Here is a 13,360-nt window from a genome sequence, read left to right as displayed (position 1 = left end):
AAGGCCTTTGACAGAATCCCTAGAGAATTGGTGAAGTGGGCAATGAGAAAACTTGGGATCGAGTAAATGGCTGGTTAGTTATGGCTATGTGCTGCATGTGGGTTCTCGCGCCCAGGTAAAGGCGAATGGAGAGTTGAGTGATGACTTTTCCTTGAATGTTGGTGTCCATCAGGGGTCAGTCTTGAGTCCCTTTTTTGTATATCATGGTACTTGAAGCGCTGTCATGTGACTTCAGAAATGGACTTCCGTGGGAGATGTTGTATGCTGATGTTTTGGCGTTGATTGCAGAGAATGAACGGGAAGCTGAGGAAAGATTTAAGAAGCGGAGAGATGGTATGGGGCACAAGGGCTTAAGAGTAAATATAGATAAAAGTGATGGTATCTAGGGCTGGTGGCAGTATTATCAAAGGAGGAGGAGAGTAGCCATGTGTGATTTGCCACAAGGGCATGGGAAGTAATTCCATCTTGTGCAGTGTTTGTGATAAGTGGTTGCAGAAGAGATGTAGTGGTATCAGAGGTAGACTGAGATACTGCTGATATCATGTTTGGTGTGTCAGGGAGAGCGTGAGGAGATTGTCAGGCATGAAAGGATTGATCTTCCTGTGAGTCTCTTGAGTGTGTGGAAGAGTTTTGTTATTTGGGAGACATGTTATGTGCTGGAGGTGGGCTGGAGTTTGCTCTGTGGGTAGAGTTAGGAGTGGTTGGAAGAAGTTCAGGGAGCTATTGCCTCTCCTGATATTGAGAGGGCTCTCCCTCCGTGCTAAGGATATTTGTATCCAGCATGTGTTAGAAGTGTAATGCTGTGTGGTAGTGAGACCTTGGCAGCAAAGGAGGAGGATATTAGCAGGCTCAAACGTACAGAAATGACAGTGACAAGGTGGATGTGCAGTGCATATCTGAGTGCGAGGCCTGGGGGAGCGAGGTTTACGATGGAAGAGTTGAGAGGTAGAATGGGACTGGAGTGTATTGATGTTGTGATGAGGAGAGGTATATTGAGATGGTTTGGACATGTGGAGAAGATGGGAGATGATAATTGGGTGCAGGAAGTGAGAAGTGTTAATGTTAGGGATAGGGTTGCAAGAGATAGTCCAAAAAAGGCCTTGGATGAGGTCAGTGGGTGTAACCACAGGGAGAAGGGACTGAATAGGGAACCTGCCAGAGATTGTGCAGCCTGGAGAGCCACCATTAGATGACCAAGGCCGGAGCATGCAAGCATTTTGGGGCCTTTAACTAATGAAGCAAAAAATCATCCAAGATGTGAAGACAGTCATAAAGAGTTGCAAGATGGTTTGAACAGACTACATAACTGGAACCGGAATTGGAATATGATTTTCAGTGCAAAAAGAAAAAAGTAAAGGTCATGTCTTTGAAATGGGAATAAGCAACCAGAGACCAGTCTATGCATATTAAAGCAAAAGAAAAGAAAAGCCAAGGAGTGACCATAGAGGATGACCTGTCCTTGGAAGAGCATATTAACAGAAGAATCAATTAAGGGGCATATAGACTGATGGTCAACATGATGGTGGCTTTTAATTGTATGGATGAGATGTTGAGGGAGGTAATAGCATCCATGATAAGGCCAAGATTAGAATATGCAGCAGAGATTTGGCCACCACATTTAAAGAAACATCTTATCTGGCAAAGGTACAGAGAATAACTACAATGATAACAAGCTTGAGAGATCTGTTTTATGAGTAGAGGTCGAAGGAGCCAAAGTACAGTACTAATCTTTATTGAGAAGATAGAGAGAGAACTTAATTATGATGTTTTAAGGAGGTAGAAGACTGGAAAAAGTGGATAGAGAAATTCATTTTGTGGAAGATGATGTAAGGACAAGAGAACATGAAGAAAACTGAAGAAGTGTAGATGTTTAAATTATGAAAAAAAATTTAGTTTACCAGGCAGAAATATGAGGCATCCTTCAGAACAAAAAGTGCTTTGTAATAGTTTCAAGAAAAACACACTTAAATGTTTAAATGGTACAGAGGCTATCAAAAATTGGCGGTAGGTAGCACTGCCTCTTTGATGATTTATATGGGACCTGGCCAATGAGAACTAAGAGATCTGGTGGTGGGAAGCATGATCTGGCCCCCTCCCTGGGTGTGGGAATCCCCCCCCCCTCCCCATGCCATCTCTCCACCTCCCATTGCCCCATTGGATCCTGCCTTCTGTGTCCCCTCCCACCCAAACTACCCACCATACCCCCTCTAGACCATATTGGGTGTGTGTGGCAGACATAATTATTCTCTCCCTTTTCCCCCTTCCTGATGCTCCCTCACACTCCCACCACCTCCCTATTCCCCCTTATTTCTCAAGGATGTCCCATTCTTGTTCATAGTGAGGAGTGACTTTTTAAATTTTATTTTTGAAGGTCAATTATGCAGTGACCATTAGACGTATATGAGTGAAATATATATTTTCTGGTGTGTAAAATCAAGCTCATCAAATCTATAAGACCATAATTTACTAAAGTGCAATTTTTTTCTCTCTCTGTACACGAGGGGTAACAATTTTTAGTTTTAACTTTCTTTGACGGTCGATATTGCAGTAACTGTAAGTTATATGAGAGTGAAACATACATTTTCAGGTGTGTAAATTCAAGCTCTTGAAGCCTGTAAGAACAAATTTTACCTTCGTGAAAGTAAAAAAATTGGACACTTTTTTGCCGATCTGGGGATAGGGGGGCTGGGAGATTTGCAGTCTTTAGGGGTTAAAGTTAAATTGGGTAAAAATAGGTATTGACAGGACAAAACGTACAGTCCAACCTTGCTCTATTATTGAAATGTGTTGTGAAAGCTGTTTGTTTAGCTACTTGATCACCTGGAGAGATGATTATAACATGGGTTCAGTGGGGATACATTTTTGGCCATTGGTCACCCATCAAATATAAGGCAAGAAATGAGTTACCAATTATCATGTTGGAAACTTTGGTATGATCGTGTTTGTTGCAAGGAGGTACAACTACATGAATACATCTTGGTGAGTCTGGGACCACAGCAACAACAACAACAACAACAACAACAGGAATAGGATAATGAGTTACTGAATATTTGGCATACCTTTGTCCTGGTCAGATTACATCTGCAACATCCTGGAGGACCTTGGTGTAAGCAGCTGTGAGCCACTAGACAAGCTGAACCTGCTGCTGAAGGCACCAGTGGACCAGTACTGGAAGGTGGCCCCTGGCAACAACCCACGCCTTATCGCTGCCATCAGACAGATGCGCAACATTCCAGTTCAGTCTTAATTTATCCTGCCTGGGAATCAGTGTAATTGTTTATTGTATGGAGAAGTGGATAAGAATTGTTTGTATATGTAGATACCATGGGTAAAGGTATGGGAGAGGTAAAAACTCAAGCTTTGAAGTGCGGGATGAGGTTGGTGAAGAGCGGAGTACCTGGTATCTCAAATATGATACAGTATATACAGATGATGATATGTTGCTTACTCATATTGGACAAGAGCTTGGCAGATAAGGGCACAGTTTTGTGGATTTCTGTGAGCTTCAGTCTTTGAAAGTGAATGTGAGTAAGAGCATGGTGATGGTTGATCAGAGAAGGTGGCTAATATGATGTGGAGGTGAATAGAGGAAGACTTCAGTTGGTGAGGGAGTTTCAGTACCTGGGTGCAAGGATAGAGAAGAAAGATAAATGTTCACAAGAAAAGAAATGTATGGTAGCACAGGGAAAGAAAGTAACTGGTGTTATGAAGGCCATGATCTGAAACAGAGGTTTGAGTAAGGCTGCTGCTAGAGGCTTTCATGAATGAGTTTTAACACATACATTAACATATGGATGTGACACTGGTGTGGCATAAAACTATAAAGTCAAGAGTTAGAGCAGTGGAGATGGGGGTTATTGAGGAATGTGTATGGAGCACAGAGAGTGGAGAAGATAAGGAATAATATAATTCTGAAAGATGTATGATAAGGAAGCCTGTGGACATCACAAAGAGAGTGCTCAGATAATATGCTTATGTGGAGAGAGTGGGTGTGAATATTGTAGTCAGTGAGTGTACCTGAGAGAGTTTGAAAGTGGAAGGAAGCAGGATAGGGCAAGAGTATGGTGGGTAGATATGGTAAAGGAAAGTGTGAGAAATTTAAAGTACTGTATGGAAAATTACGAGGCATGGGAGTGGTATGTGCTGGTTAGAAGATTACTGGTATTGTATGGAGGAGTGTGTGACAAGAGATTGGCACCCCTGTTTTTTTCCTCAGTGATGTGATAGTTGTGTGATTGACTCTAGCTCTTAAGTAATGTGAAGTGTGTAAATGTGGATGAGTATGGCTGTGGGTTGGAGTCATGATTCCAGGGGCTTGAGTGATGAGTGCATGAGAACGTCAAATTGGAGAGTCTTTTGATAATTCTCTATCTGTCAAGGTTTGTCTTGTTTATTAAACTCAACCTGGGTGAAAAAGGGAGTCAGGATGATGATGATGATGATGTTGATATAAATAGCAGGTTAGGCAGACATACTATGTATGACCAAATTGGTGATTTGGCTGATATGTAACAAACAGTCCCAATTACTCAGAGTACTGTACAGTACAGTACAGTGATGTATCTTATCAGATGTGGGTGTACTTTTTAATAGTGTGACAGATAATTTTGCAATAATTTTGATGCCTCTTTTTGGTTAGGCATTTTTGATTAGGCCATTCTTCTGTTGGTATTGTTAGGGGTATTGACAGTCTTGTAATGGAGGGAAGTGTTCATCATCATCTTGATGCCATTTCCAGAGTATTGCAGAGATAGTACCATACATATGCTACAGTATGAGGTGGATGATCCAGATCAGGATTCTCTGATCCATTTTTGGGTAGTCCCATATATGAATTGTCTTTCAAAAATACTGTAGGAAATATGATGTTATTAGAACAAAGCCACTGAAGATGAGCACTGCTGCATCCCTACATCATTATAAAGAGGGCAAATTTCTTGGCCACTTTCTGACCTCTTTGATTTCATTTTGACATACAGGAAAAATTTGAGTAGTATTTTTTCCCCTAATCCACAAGTATTTAATTACCCCAAGTAAAAAGATAGAGAAGGAATACTGCAAAGACTTATACTTAGCAGTTGGAAGAATGAGCACTCTTTGTTGCCAGCTCATGATACACAAACTCCAGTGTCTCCTAAAGTATTGCTAAAACCATCAGCTGTTTTGGTGGTTAGTTTATAATTTAACGATTTGTTTATCAATATATGAAAGAGAAGCTTGGACATAACTGAAGGGACACATATCAAGAGTAAGAGGGGTGGAAATGAATTATCTGAGAAATAGCATGCGGAGTTACTTGGAGAGACAGACAGATTAGGAAATTTGGAAGCACTGGTGTTGATATGGATATGTTGGAAAGAGTTATGTGTGCCCTGAGATGGTTTGGCCGTGTGGAGTGAACAGATTGAGTGAATACGACTCTATATGTGAGTGAGGTAGAAATAGGAGGGAGAGGGAATCAAGGATAAGATGGAAAAATGGAATGGAGAGGTATAAGAGTGAGAGTGGTGTGAGATCGAGCGAGGACCATCTGAGGGGTGAGGACAGGGTGACGTGGAGGCAGTTCATTCATGGTCACTTCTTTGGCGTCATGGTGTGTGGTATAGATGGATCAGTAGATTGTTTATTAATAAGATGTCAAAACCTACAGGAGGATTCATACAAGCAACCTGTATTTGCTGTGTCCTACGCTTCTCATGGGGCGACATAGGATTGGATGATGGATGGATGGATGGATCCACAATAAATTTCTGACAGTTAGATATTAAAGTTCCATTGTTACGTAGACTAGAAAAGCTTGCCCAGTTTAGCACCAGTTGTAAAAACATAACATTTTGGAACACATCCTTGACTATAGGCAGTTTCACGGAGTCTGACACACTGATTTTGCCAGCTGAGGAGAGTTGGATTTGATAACACTGCACTAAGCTCTCGGGCTGTGATTGGTCGATTTCCATTGTGTTTGAACATGTACCAAATTGACTTTGTGTGATGCACTGATTTTGCCAGCTGAGGACAATTGGATTTGGTAACACTGCACGAAGCTCTCTGGCTGTGATTGGTCGATTTATGTTGTGTTTGAATGTACACCAAATTGACTTTGTATTCCAACCAAGGCCATCACTTATTTGTAAGCTATCAGATTGTACAGATACAAATTAAAGCAATGATCCTTTAATGATAAATATGTGCCTCTTAAATTATCAGAGATAAACCTGAATGACATTGATAACAAAACTAAGTAAAGTTGCAACTGGACACATACGAACACAGTCAGCAACTGTGGCAGGAATTAGGAAGTTCATAGCAAGGTGATTCTGAGGTCCTGTGAAGGCTCGAATGTTTTTCCCACCACTACTACACAGTGTCACAGTCAACAGTCCACACCATGCCCTTCATTACCTCATCTGCTAATACTGTATACAAATTTATCCTAGATATGCTTAGCTTATCTTCTAACAATTGTGATTTGTGTAAAAACACACACACACACACACACACACACACACACACACACACACACACACACACACACACACACACACACACACACACACACACACACACACACACACACACACACACACACACACACACACACCCACACACACACACACACACACACACACACACACACACACACACACACACACACACACACACACACACACACACACACACACACACACACACACACACACACACACACACACACACACACACACACACACACACACACACACACACACACACACACACACACACACACACACACACACACACGAGGAACTGGAATTACTGAAAGAGAAGAGGGAGGAAGCAAAAACAAAAAATGAGGGAAGATCAGAGGAGGAGAAGAATACATTTTTTTTTTTCAAAGTAATAGGATTGCAGGTATGAAAGTGGTACATAAACAGGAGGGAATAAAAACGAGGAAGGTAGTAGAACCAAGTCATGACAAGTATATAAACAAGATGATTAAGTTGATGTACTCAAATGTGGATGGAATGGTTTCAAAATTATTAGAGATGAATGATTATGTCAGAGAAAATGAACCACATATAATATGCCTAACTGAAACAAAATTATCACCAAGGATATCAAATGACATCCTAAACTTAGAGGAATATAATATATGGAGAAGAGATAGGAACTTAAAAAAAGGAGGAGGAATTATAATATTAACTAAGAAAAATCTAAAAGTCAAAGAAATAGAACTAGATATACCCTCACAAGTAGAACTGATTGCAGTAGAGATCAATACATCTGAAGGGAAAGTAATTGTAGCCAATTTGTACATGCCACCCAAGTCAAACACATGGGAAAGGGACGAATATGAGGACCTGGCAGAGAATACAGTTCAGAGTTTAAGAGCATTACTACATAAAATGGAAGAGAAATCGGAAAGAATTATACTAACTGGAGATTTTAATACAAATATAAATTGGAATACTTTAGATATAATAAGCCAAGAAAGCTGTTGGGACCAAAAGCTCCTGGATCTCGTGCAAGAGTTTTTCCAAACGCAACATGTAAGGGAAAGCACCAGAAAAAGAGGACTCGATGTACCCTTAATGCTAGATTTCATATTTACTAGGCAAGAAAACGATATTGACAATTTAATATACCACCCTCCATTCGGCAAAAGCAACCATGCAGTACTAAATTGCAACTTCAGGATAGCATATGACATAGTTAACAGCAATGAAAGTTACAAAAAGAGCCTAAACTATAAAAAGGGAAACTGTCATGACCTAAAGAAGTACTTCTTAGAAATTGATTAGGGAAAGGAGCTTAGAGGACATGATTTAAATGCTATATGTAAAAAATTCTGTGAACTTTATGAAATAGGAGTCCAGAAGTATATCCCACAGCACAAAGAAGCAGAAAAGAAAATAAAGAAATGGTTCAATACAGAATGTAAAAAATCAAAAGAAAAAACAGATTTATTGTGGAATAGATACAGAAGACACAATAGTGAAAGGGCATATAATAATTACAAACAGGCAAGAAACGATTATACAAGAATAAGGAGGGAAGCCCAAAAACAGTTTGAGGAGGATATCATAAATAAAAGTAGTGATCAACTGAAGCTATTTTACAGCTACATCACAAGCAAAACCAAAGTAAAAGATAAAATACAGCCCATTATGGACGAGGGAATCACCTATACACAAGAGAAGGATATTTGTGAAGCACTAAACAAGAAAATCCAATCCGTTTTTACAGAGGAAAAAATTTTGAGAGGGATTATGTGGAACATGCATGCCCACACATACCTGTACTACCAGATATACAAACATCAAAAAAGTAATACAGGAGGAGCTAAGTAAATTAGAAAAAGGAAAAGCAAATGGTCCTAATGAAATTTCATGCTGGGTACTATGTGAATGTGCAAAGGAGTTAAGTAAACCATTATTTTTAATTTTCAAGAAATGCTTGAGTCAAGGTAAACTACCTGATAATTGGAAGAAAGCAAACATTGTTCCCTTATTCAAGAAAGGGAATAGACAAAATCCACTCAACTACCGACCAGTATCATTAACCAGTGTTGTAAGCAAGGTATTAGAAAAGCTTATAAGAAAAGCTTGGGTAAATCATCTAGAAGAACACAATATGTTAACAGAAAGACAGTTTGGTTTCAGAAAAGGAAAATCATGTGTTACTAATCTGTTGAGGTACTATGACAGAGTAACAGACACATTACAGGAAAGAGAAAGATGGGTGGACAGTATCTATTAAGATTTCAAGAAAGCATTTGACACAATACCACACCAAAGACTTTTATGGAAACTGTACCATCAAGGAGGCATTCGAGGCAAACTGTATTGTTGGATGCAAGATTTTCTCATAAGAGAAATGAGAACAGTACTAAGGGGAAATTACTCATCATGGAAAGAAGTGACTAGTGGAGTACCACAGGGCTCAGTGCTGGCACCAATCATGTTTTTAGTGTATATAAATGATATAGACAGTAACACTGGAAATGAAAGCTATCTAAATATGTTTGCAGATGATGCAAAAATACAAAGGAGAATTGCGAATACAGACTCTTGTAAAGAGCTACAAGAAGAATTAAATAAACTTCATGAATGTAGTAATACATGGCAAATGGAATTCAATGTGGACAAGTGTCATGTAATCAAGTTTAGTAAAAGTGGAAAAAGACCTGATTGGGATTATATGTTAGGAAATAAAACCCTACAGTACACACATCAGAAAGAGAGAAAGACCTAGGTGTGATTATCAATAACAGACCATCTCCGGCTGACCACATCAGTGAGAAGGTACGGAACATGTATACACTGCTTGCAAATATGAGAATAGCATTCACATACATAAATGATGATATGCTAAGGAAGATAATAACATCATTCATCAGACCAGCCCTGGAGTATGCATCAGTAGTCTGGAGTCCTCATCTCAAAAAACACATAGACAAGATTGAAAAAGTTCAAAGGGCCTCTACAAGATGGGTACCAAGCTTAAGGGATCTAAGCTACGAAGAAAGACTAATCTACCAACACTACAGGAGAGAATGAAAAGAGGTGACATGATTATGCTATATAAATGCATATCAGGGAAGGAGAAAATAGACATAAATGATTACTTAACCTATGGGGAAGCATCAGCAAGAGGACACTGCAAAAAACTGCATAAGAAGAGGGGTGATAAAGACGTAAGGAAATTTAGTTTCCCAAATAGATCAATTGATCAGTGGAATGCACTACCGAATTAAATAGTGTGTGCCAAAACAATTCACAATTTTAAGAATATGTACGATAAATATGGTTTAAGACACGAGACAGTACGAGCTTGACTCATTCCTGTAAAGATACAATTAGGTAAGAACACACACACACACACACACACACACACACACACACACACACACACACACACACACACACACACACACACACACACACACACACACACACACACACACACACACACCTCACTGGGGCCAATACATGCTATTCTCAATATATATATATATATATATATATATATATATATATATATATATATATATATATACAGTAAACCCTCATTATACGATGGGGTTCCGTTCCTGAAAACCCCATCGTATAGCAATCCATTGTATAGTGAACCTGTTATAACATGTAGTCAATGGGGATACGTTCCCAGACCTGCCTAAACTCACACATTCACACACCTTAACACTCACATACATGAAATATCCTTATGTTTAAACATGTATAGTAACACATTAATAATGAATAAAGAGGGGAAAAACGTGAAAATAACAGTATACAGTAGTTCTTACTATTACTTAAGTAAATAGGATTGTTGATGTCCCCTCAGAGGCTAAGGGACAGTTAGGGCCTCACAGCCCTCACTCATCACTGGCAGAACTGGCTGACTGGGCAGGGCTGGCTGGCTGCACGGGGCTGGCTGATAAGTCTTGACTGGCGGATGAGACTGGGCTAGCTGACTGGGTGGGGCTGGCTGATGGGGCTGGACCAATTGATAAGACTGGGCTAGCTGGCTGGGCAGGGCTAGCTGGCTGGGCAGGGCTAGCTAATGAGGCTGGACCGGTGGACAAGTGTGTGTGGTCTAATGCCGACAGTGTATATGTATATGCAGTCACCTAAAGTAACTTCATCTGATACCAAATGCGTGTAATGACCTTGGGTTTTGAGGTAAACTGAAACCCGTATATCATAGTGATATTGACTGTAATACAGTATAAAGTTAACACTATCCATGCCTCTCTCCTATGTTGTAATATCTTTTACTAAAATCCACAAATAAATGTTTCAATGTTCACTTATCATTTTGTCCACAGGTAGGGCAGATGGATAGGGAGTGTGGGTGTGTTGGTTAAGGAGAAATAGGTATTACAGTATGTCATGATTGTAATGAGTCAGTGAAAGAATAATATTAGTGATAATTTTGTTCAGTGCGATTATGTTTACATTTATATTGCCGTATGTTCCACAGGCATGCTTGGATGAGGTAGAGAAGGATAGATTTTGGGATGACCTAATATGTGTAGTAAGTGGTATGGGGGATGATGAGATTGCAGTTTTGGGAGGGGACTTAAATCACCATGAAGGTGAAGCAGCTGAAGGATGTGAAGGTGTACATGGGGGATGTTCATATGATGCAAGAAATGAGGAAAGAGACATGATACTCGAGTTTGGGGAGGCAGTGACCATGCTTTTGTGCAACACACATTTTAGGAAAGGAGAGAGTGGGTTGATTGCATATGAATCAGAGGGAAATGACAGCCAGATATATCATTTCCTGGTCAGGTAGGCTGATAGGAGGTTAGTGAGGGATGATAATGTTATAGGGAGTGAGGAGTGTGTGCTGCAGCACAAGTTTTTGATATATGACGTGGTGCTTAAGGAGCAGGTGATGAAAAGAGGACCTATGCAGCTAAGAGAAGAGTGTGGAAGTTGAAAAAAACAAGCAATAAGGGATGCCTTCTATGGCGAGATGAGGAGAGTGGTGGCTGAACAGGGAGACATTGACAGAAGTGTTCATGAGCAGTACAGAGCCTTCAAGAACAACCACTTGAGAGTTAATGATTTAGTGTGTGGATGGACAAGGCCCCCCCACAAGACATAAATTAACTTGGTGGTGGGATGAGGGTGTAGCAGCTACATACAAGGAGAAAAGGAGGCTTTTCCAGTAATGGAAAAAGGGTGGTAACAAAGAGGAATACTTTGCTGCCAAGTGTAGGGTTGGAAAAGAGGTTTATAGGACAAAGTCTGAGTCTCAGAGACATTAAACATGATAAATAGTGTGGAAAGGAAGAATATGATACTTAAGGTGACAAATCAGTTGAAGTAGGAGAATAGGGATATCATAGGTGAGCAGTGTGTGAAGAATGATGAAGGAAAGGTAGTAGTGAATAGTGGGGATATTATAGACGCCTGGGGAGAGCACAACAACAGGCTATTGAATTAAGAGTTTGACTTGGACAGGGAACATTTGGAGCCAGCAGATCCAGTGTCCGGCCCTTGGCCTTTGATTGACACTGCTACTGTGAGCAGGGCAAAACGTAGGATGTGAGAGGGGAAGGCAGCAGGTGTGTCTGTGTTGACTACTGAAATGTTGAAAGCCTCAGATATTGGAGTGGGGTTAGTCGCTGATTTCTTAAATAAAATTATATATGAGTGTGTTGTCCCAGATGATTGGCTGAAGAGTGTAATTGTAAATGTGTACAAGGGGAAAGTTAATGACCCGAAAAGAGGAAATTATAAAGGCATAATGCTTTTGGACCAGATAATGAAGGTAATGGAGAGAGTTCTAGAAGGTATGATTAGAGAAAGTGAATATTGATGAGATGCAGTTTGGGTTTATACCTGGCAAAGGGACCACTGATGCCATATTCACTGTTCAACAGCTTCAGGAAAAATATATAGGAAAGAAAAGGGAACTGTACTTTGTTTTTGTTTATTTGGAGAAAGCATTTGACAGAATCCCTAAAAAGGTATGAAGTGGGCAATGAGAAAGCTTCTGATGGAGGAGTGGCTGGTTAGGGTGGTTATGGCCATGTATGTTGGTGCTTGCACTTAAGTAAGAGTGAATGGAGATTTAAGTGATAAGTTGTCCGTGAATGTTGGTGTGCATCAGGGGTCAGTGTTGAGCCCCTTGTTTATTATGGTACTCGCAGCCCTCTCACGTGACTTCAGAAATGGACTCCTGTGGAAGATGTTGAATGCTGATGATTTGATGTTGACAGAAGAGAATGATAGGGAAACAGAGGAGAGATTTAGAAAGTGGAGAGATGGTATCGGTCACAAGGGCTTAAGAGTAACTGCAGATAAAACAGAAGTGATGGTATCTAAGGCTGGTGGCGGTACTATCAAACAAGAGTGAGAGTGGCTGTGTGTGATTTGCTACAAGGGCGTGGGAAGTATTTCCACATTGTGCAGTGTTTGTAATAAGATGTAGTGGTATTAGAGGTAGACTGTAAGATATTGCTGATTTCATGTGTTTGGTGTGTCGGGGAAAACATGTGAAGATTGCAAGGCCTGAAAGGATTGAATCTGCTGGTAAGTCTCTTGGGTGTTTGGAAGAGTTTTGCTCTTTGGAAGACGTCATGTGCTGGAGATGGGGCTGGAGCATGCTCTGTGGCTAGAGTGAGGAGTGATTGGAAGAAGTTCAGGGAGCTGTTGGTTGCCTCTCCTGACATTGAGAGTGCTCTCCCTCTGTGTTAAGGGATCTTTGTATGCGGCATGTGTGAGGAGTATAATGCTGTATGGTAGTGAGACCTGGGCAGTAAAGGAAGAGGATATTTGCAGGTTCAAACGTACAGAAATGGCAATTATTGGGTGGATGTGCAGCGCGTCCCTGAGTACAAGGCCTTGGGGGGCTGGGT

At 40.4% G+C, this 13,360-nt stretch overlaps 1 protein-coding gene across 1 annotated transcript in view; it reads left to right on the top strand.

Annotated features, from left to right (window-relative positions):
* Cog7 (conserved oligomeric Golgi complex subunit 7) overlaps window positions 1-10,498 on the top strand; it is a 146,632-nt gene extending 136,134 nt beyond the window's left edge. The window contains exons 16-17 of the mRNA XM_080272423.1: window positions 3,075-3,235; window positions 10,330-10,498. Of these exons, the coding sequence (XP_080128549.1) occupies window positions 3,075-3,235; window positions 10,330-10,347 (179 nt within the window). The 3' untranslated portion in view covers window positions 10,348-10,498. The remainder of the gene's footprint in view (window positions 1-3,074; window positions 3,236-10,329) is intronic.
* The last annotated feature ends 2,862 nt before the right edge of the window (window positions 10,499-13,360 follow it).

Source organism: Coenobita brevimanus, chromosome 1, assembly GCF_032717465.1.
Source record: "Coenobita brevimanus isolate Jiangsu-jjx chromosome 1, ASM3271746v2, whole genome shotgun sequence".
Lineage (NCBI taxonomy): Eukaryota > Metazoa > Arthropoda > Malacostraca > Decapoda > Coenobitidae > Coenobita > Coenobita brevimanus.
Note: the sequence above shows the minus strand (reverse complement) of the source record. Positions and strands in the feature narration are given on the sequence as shown.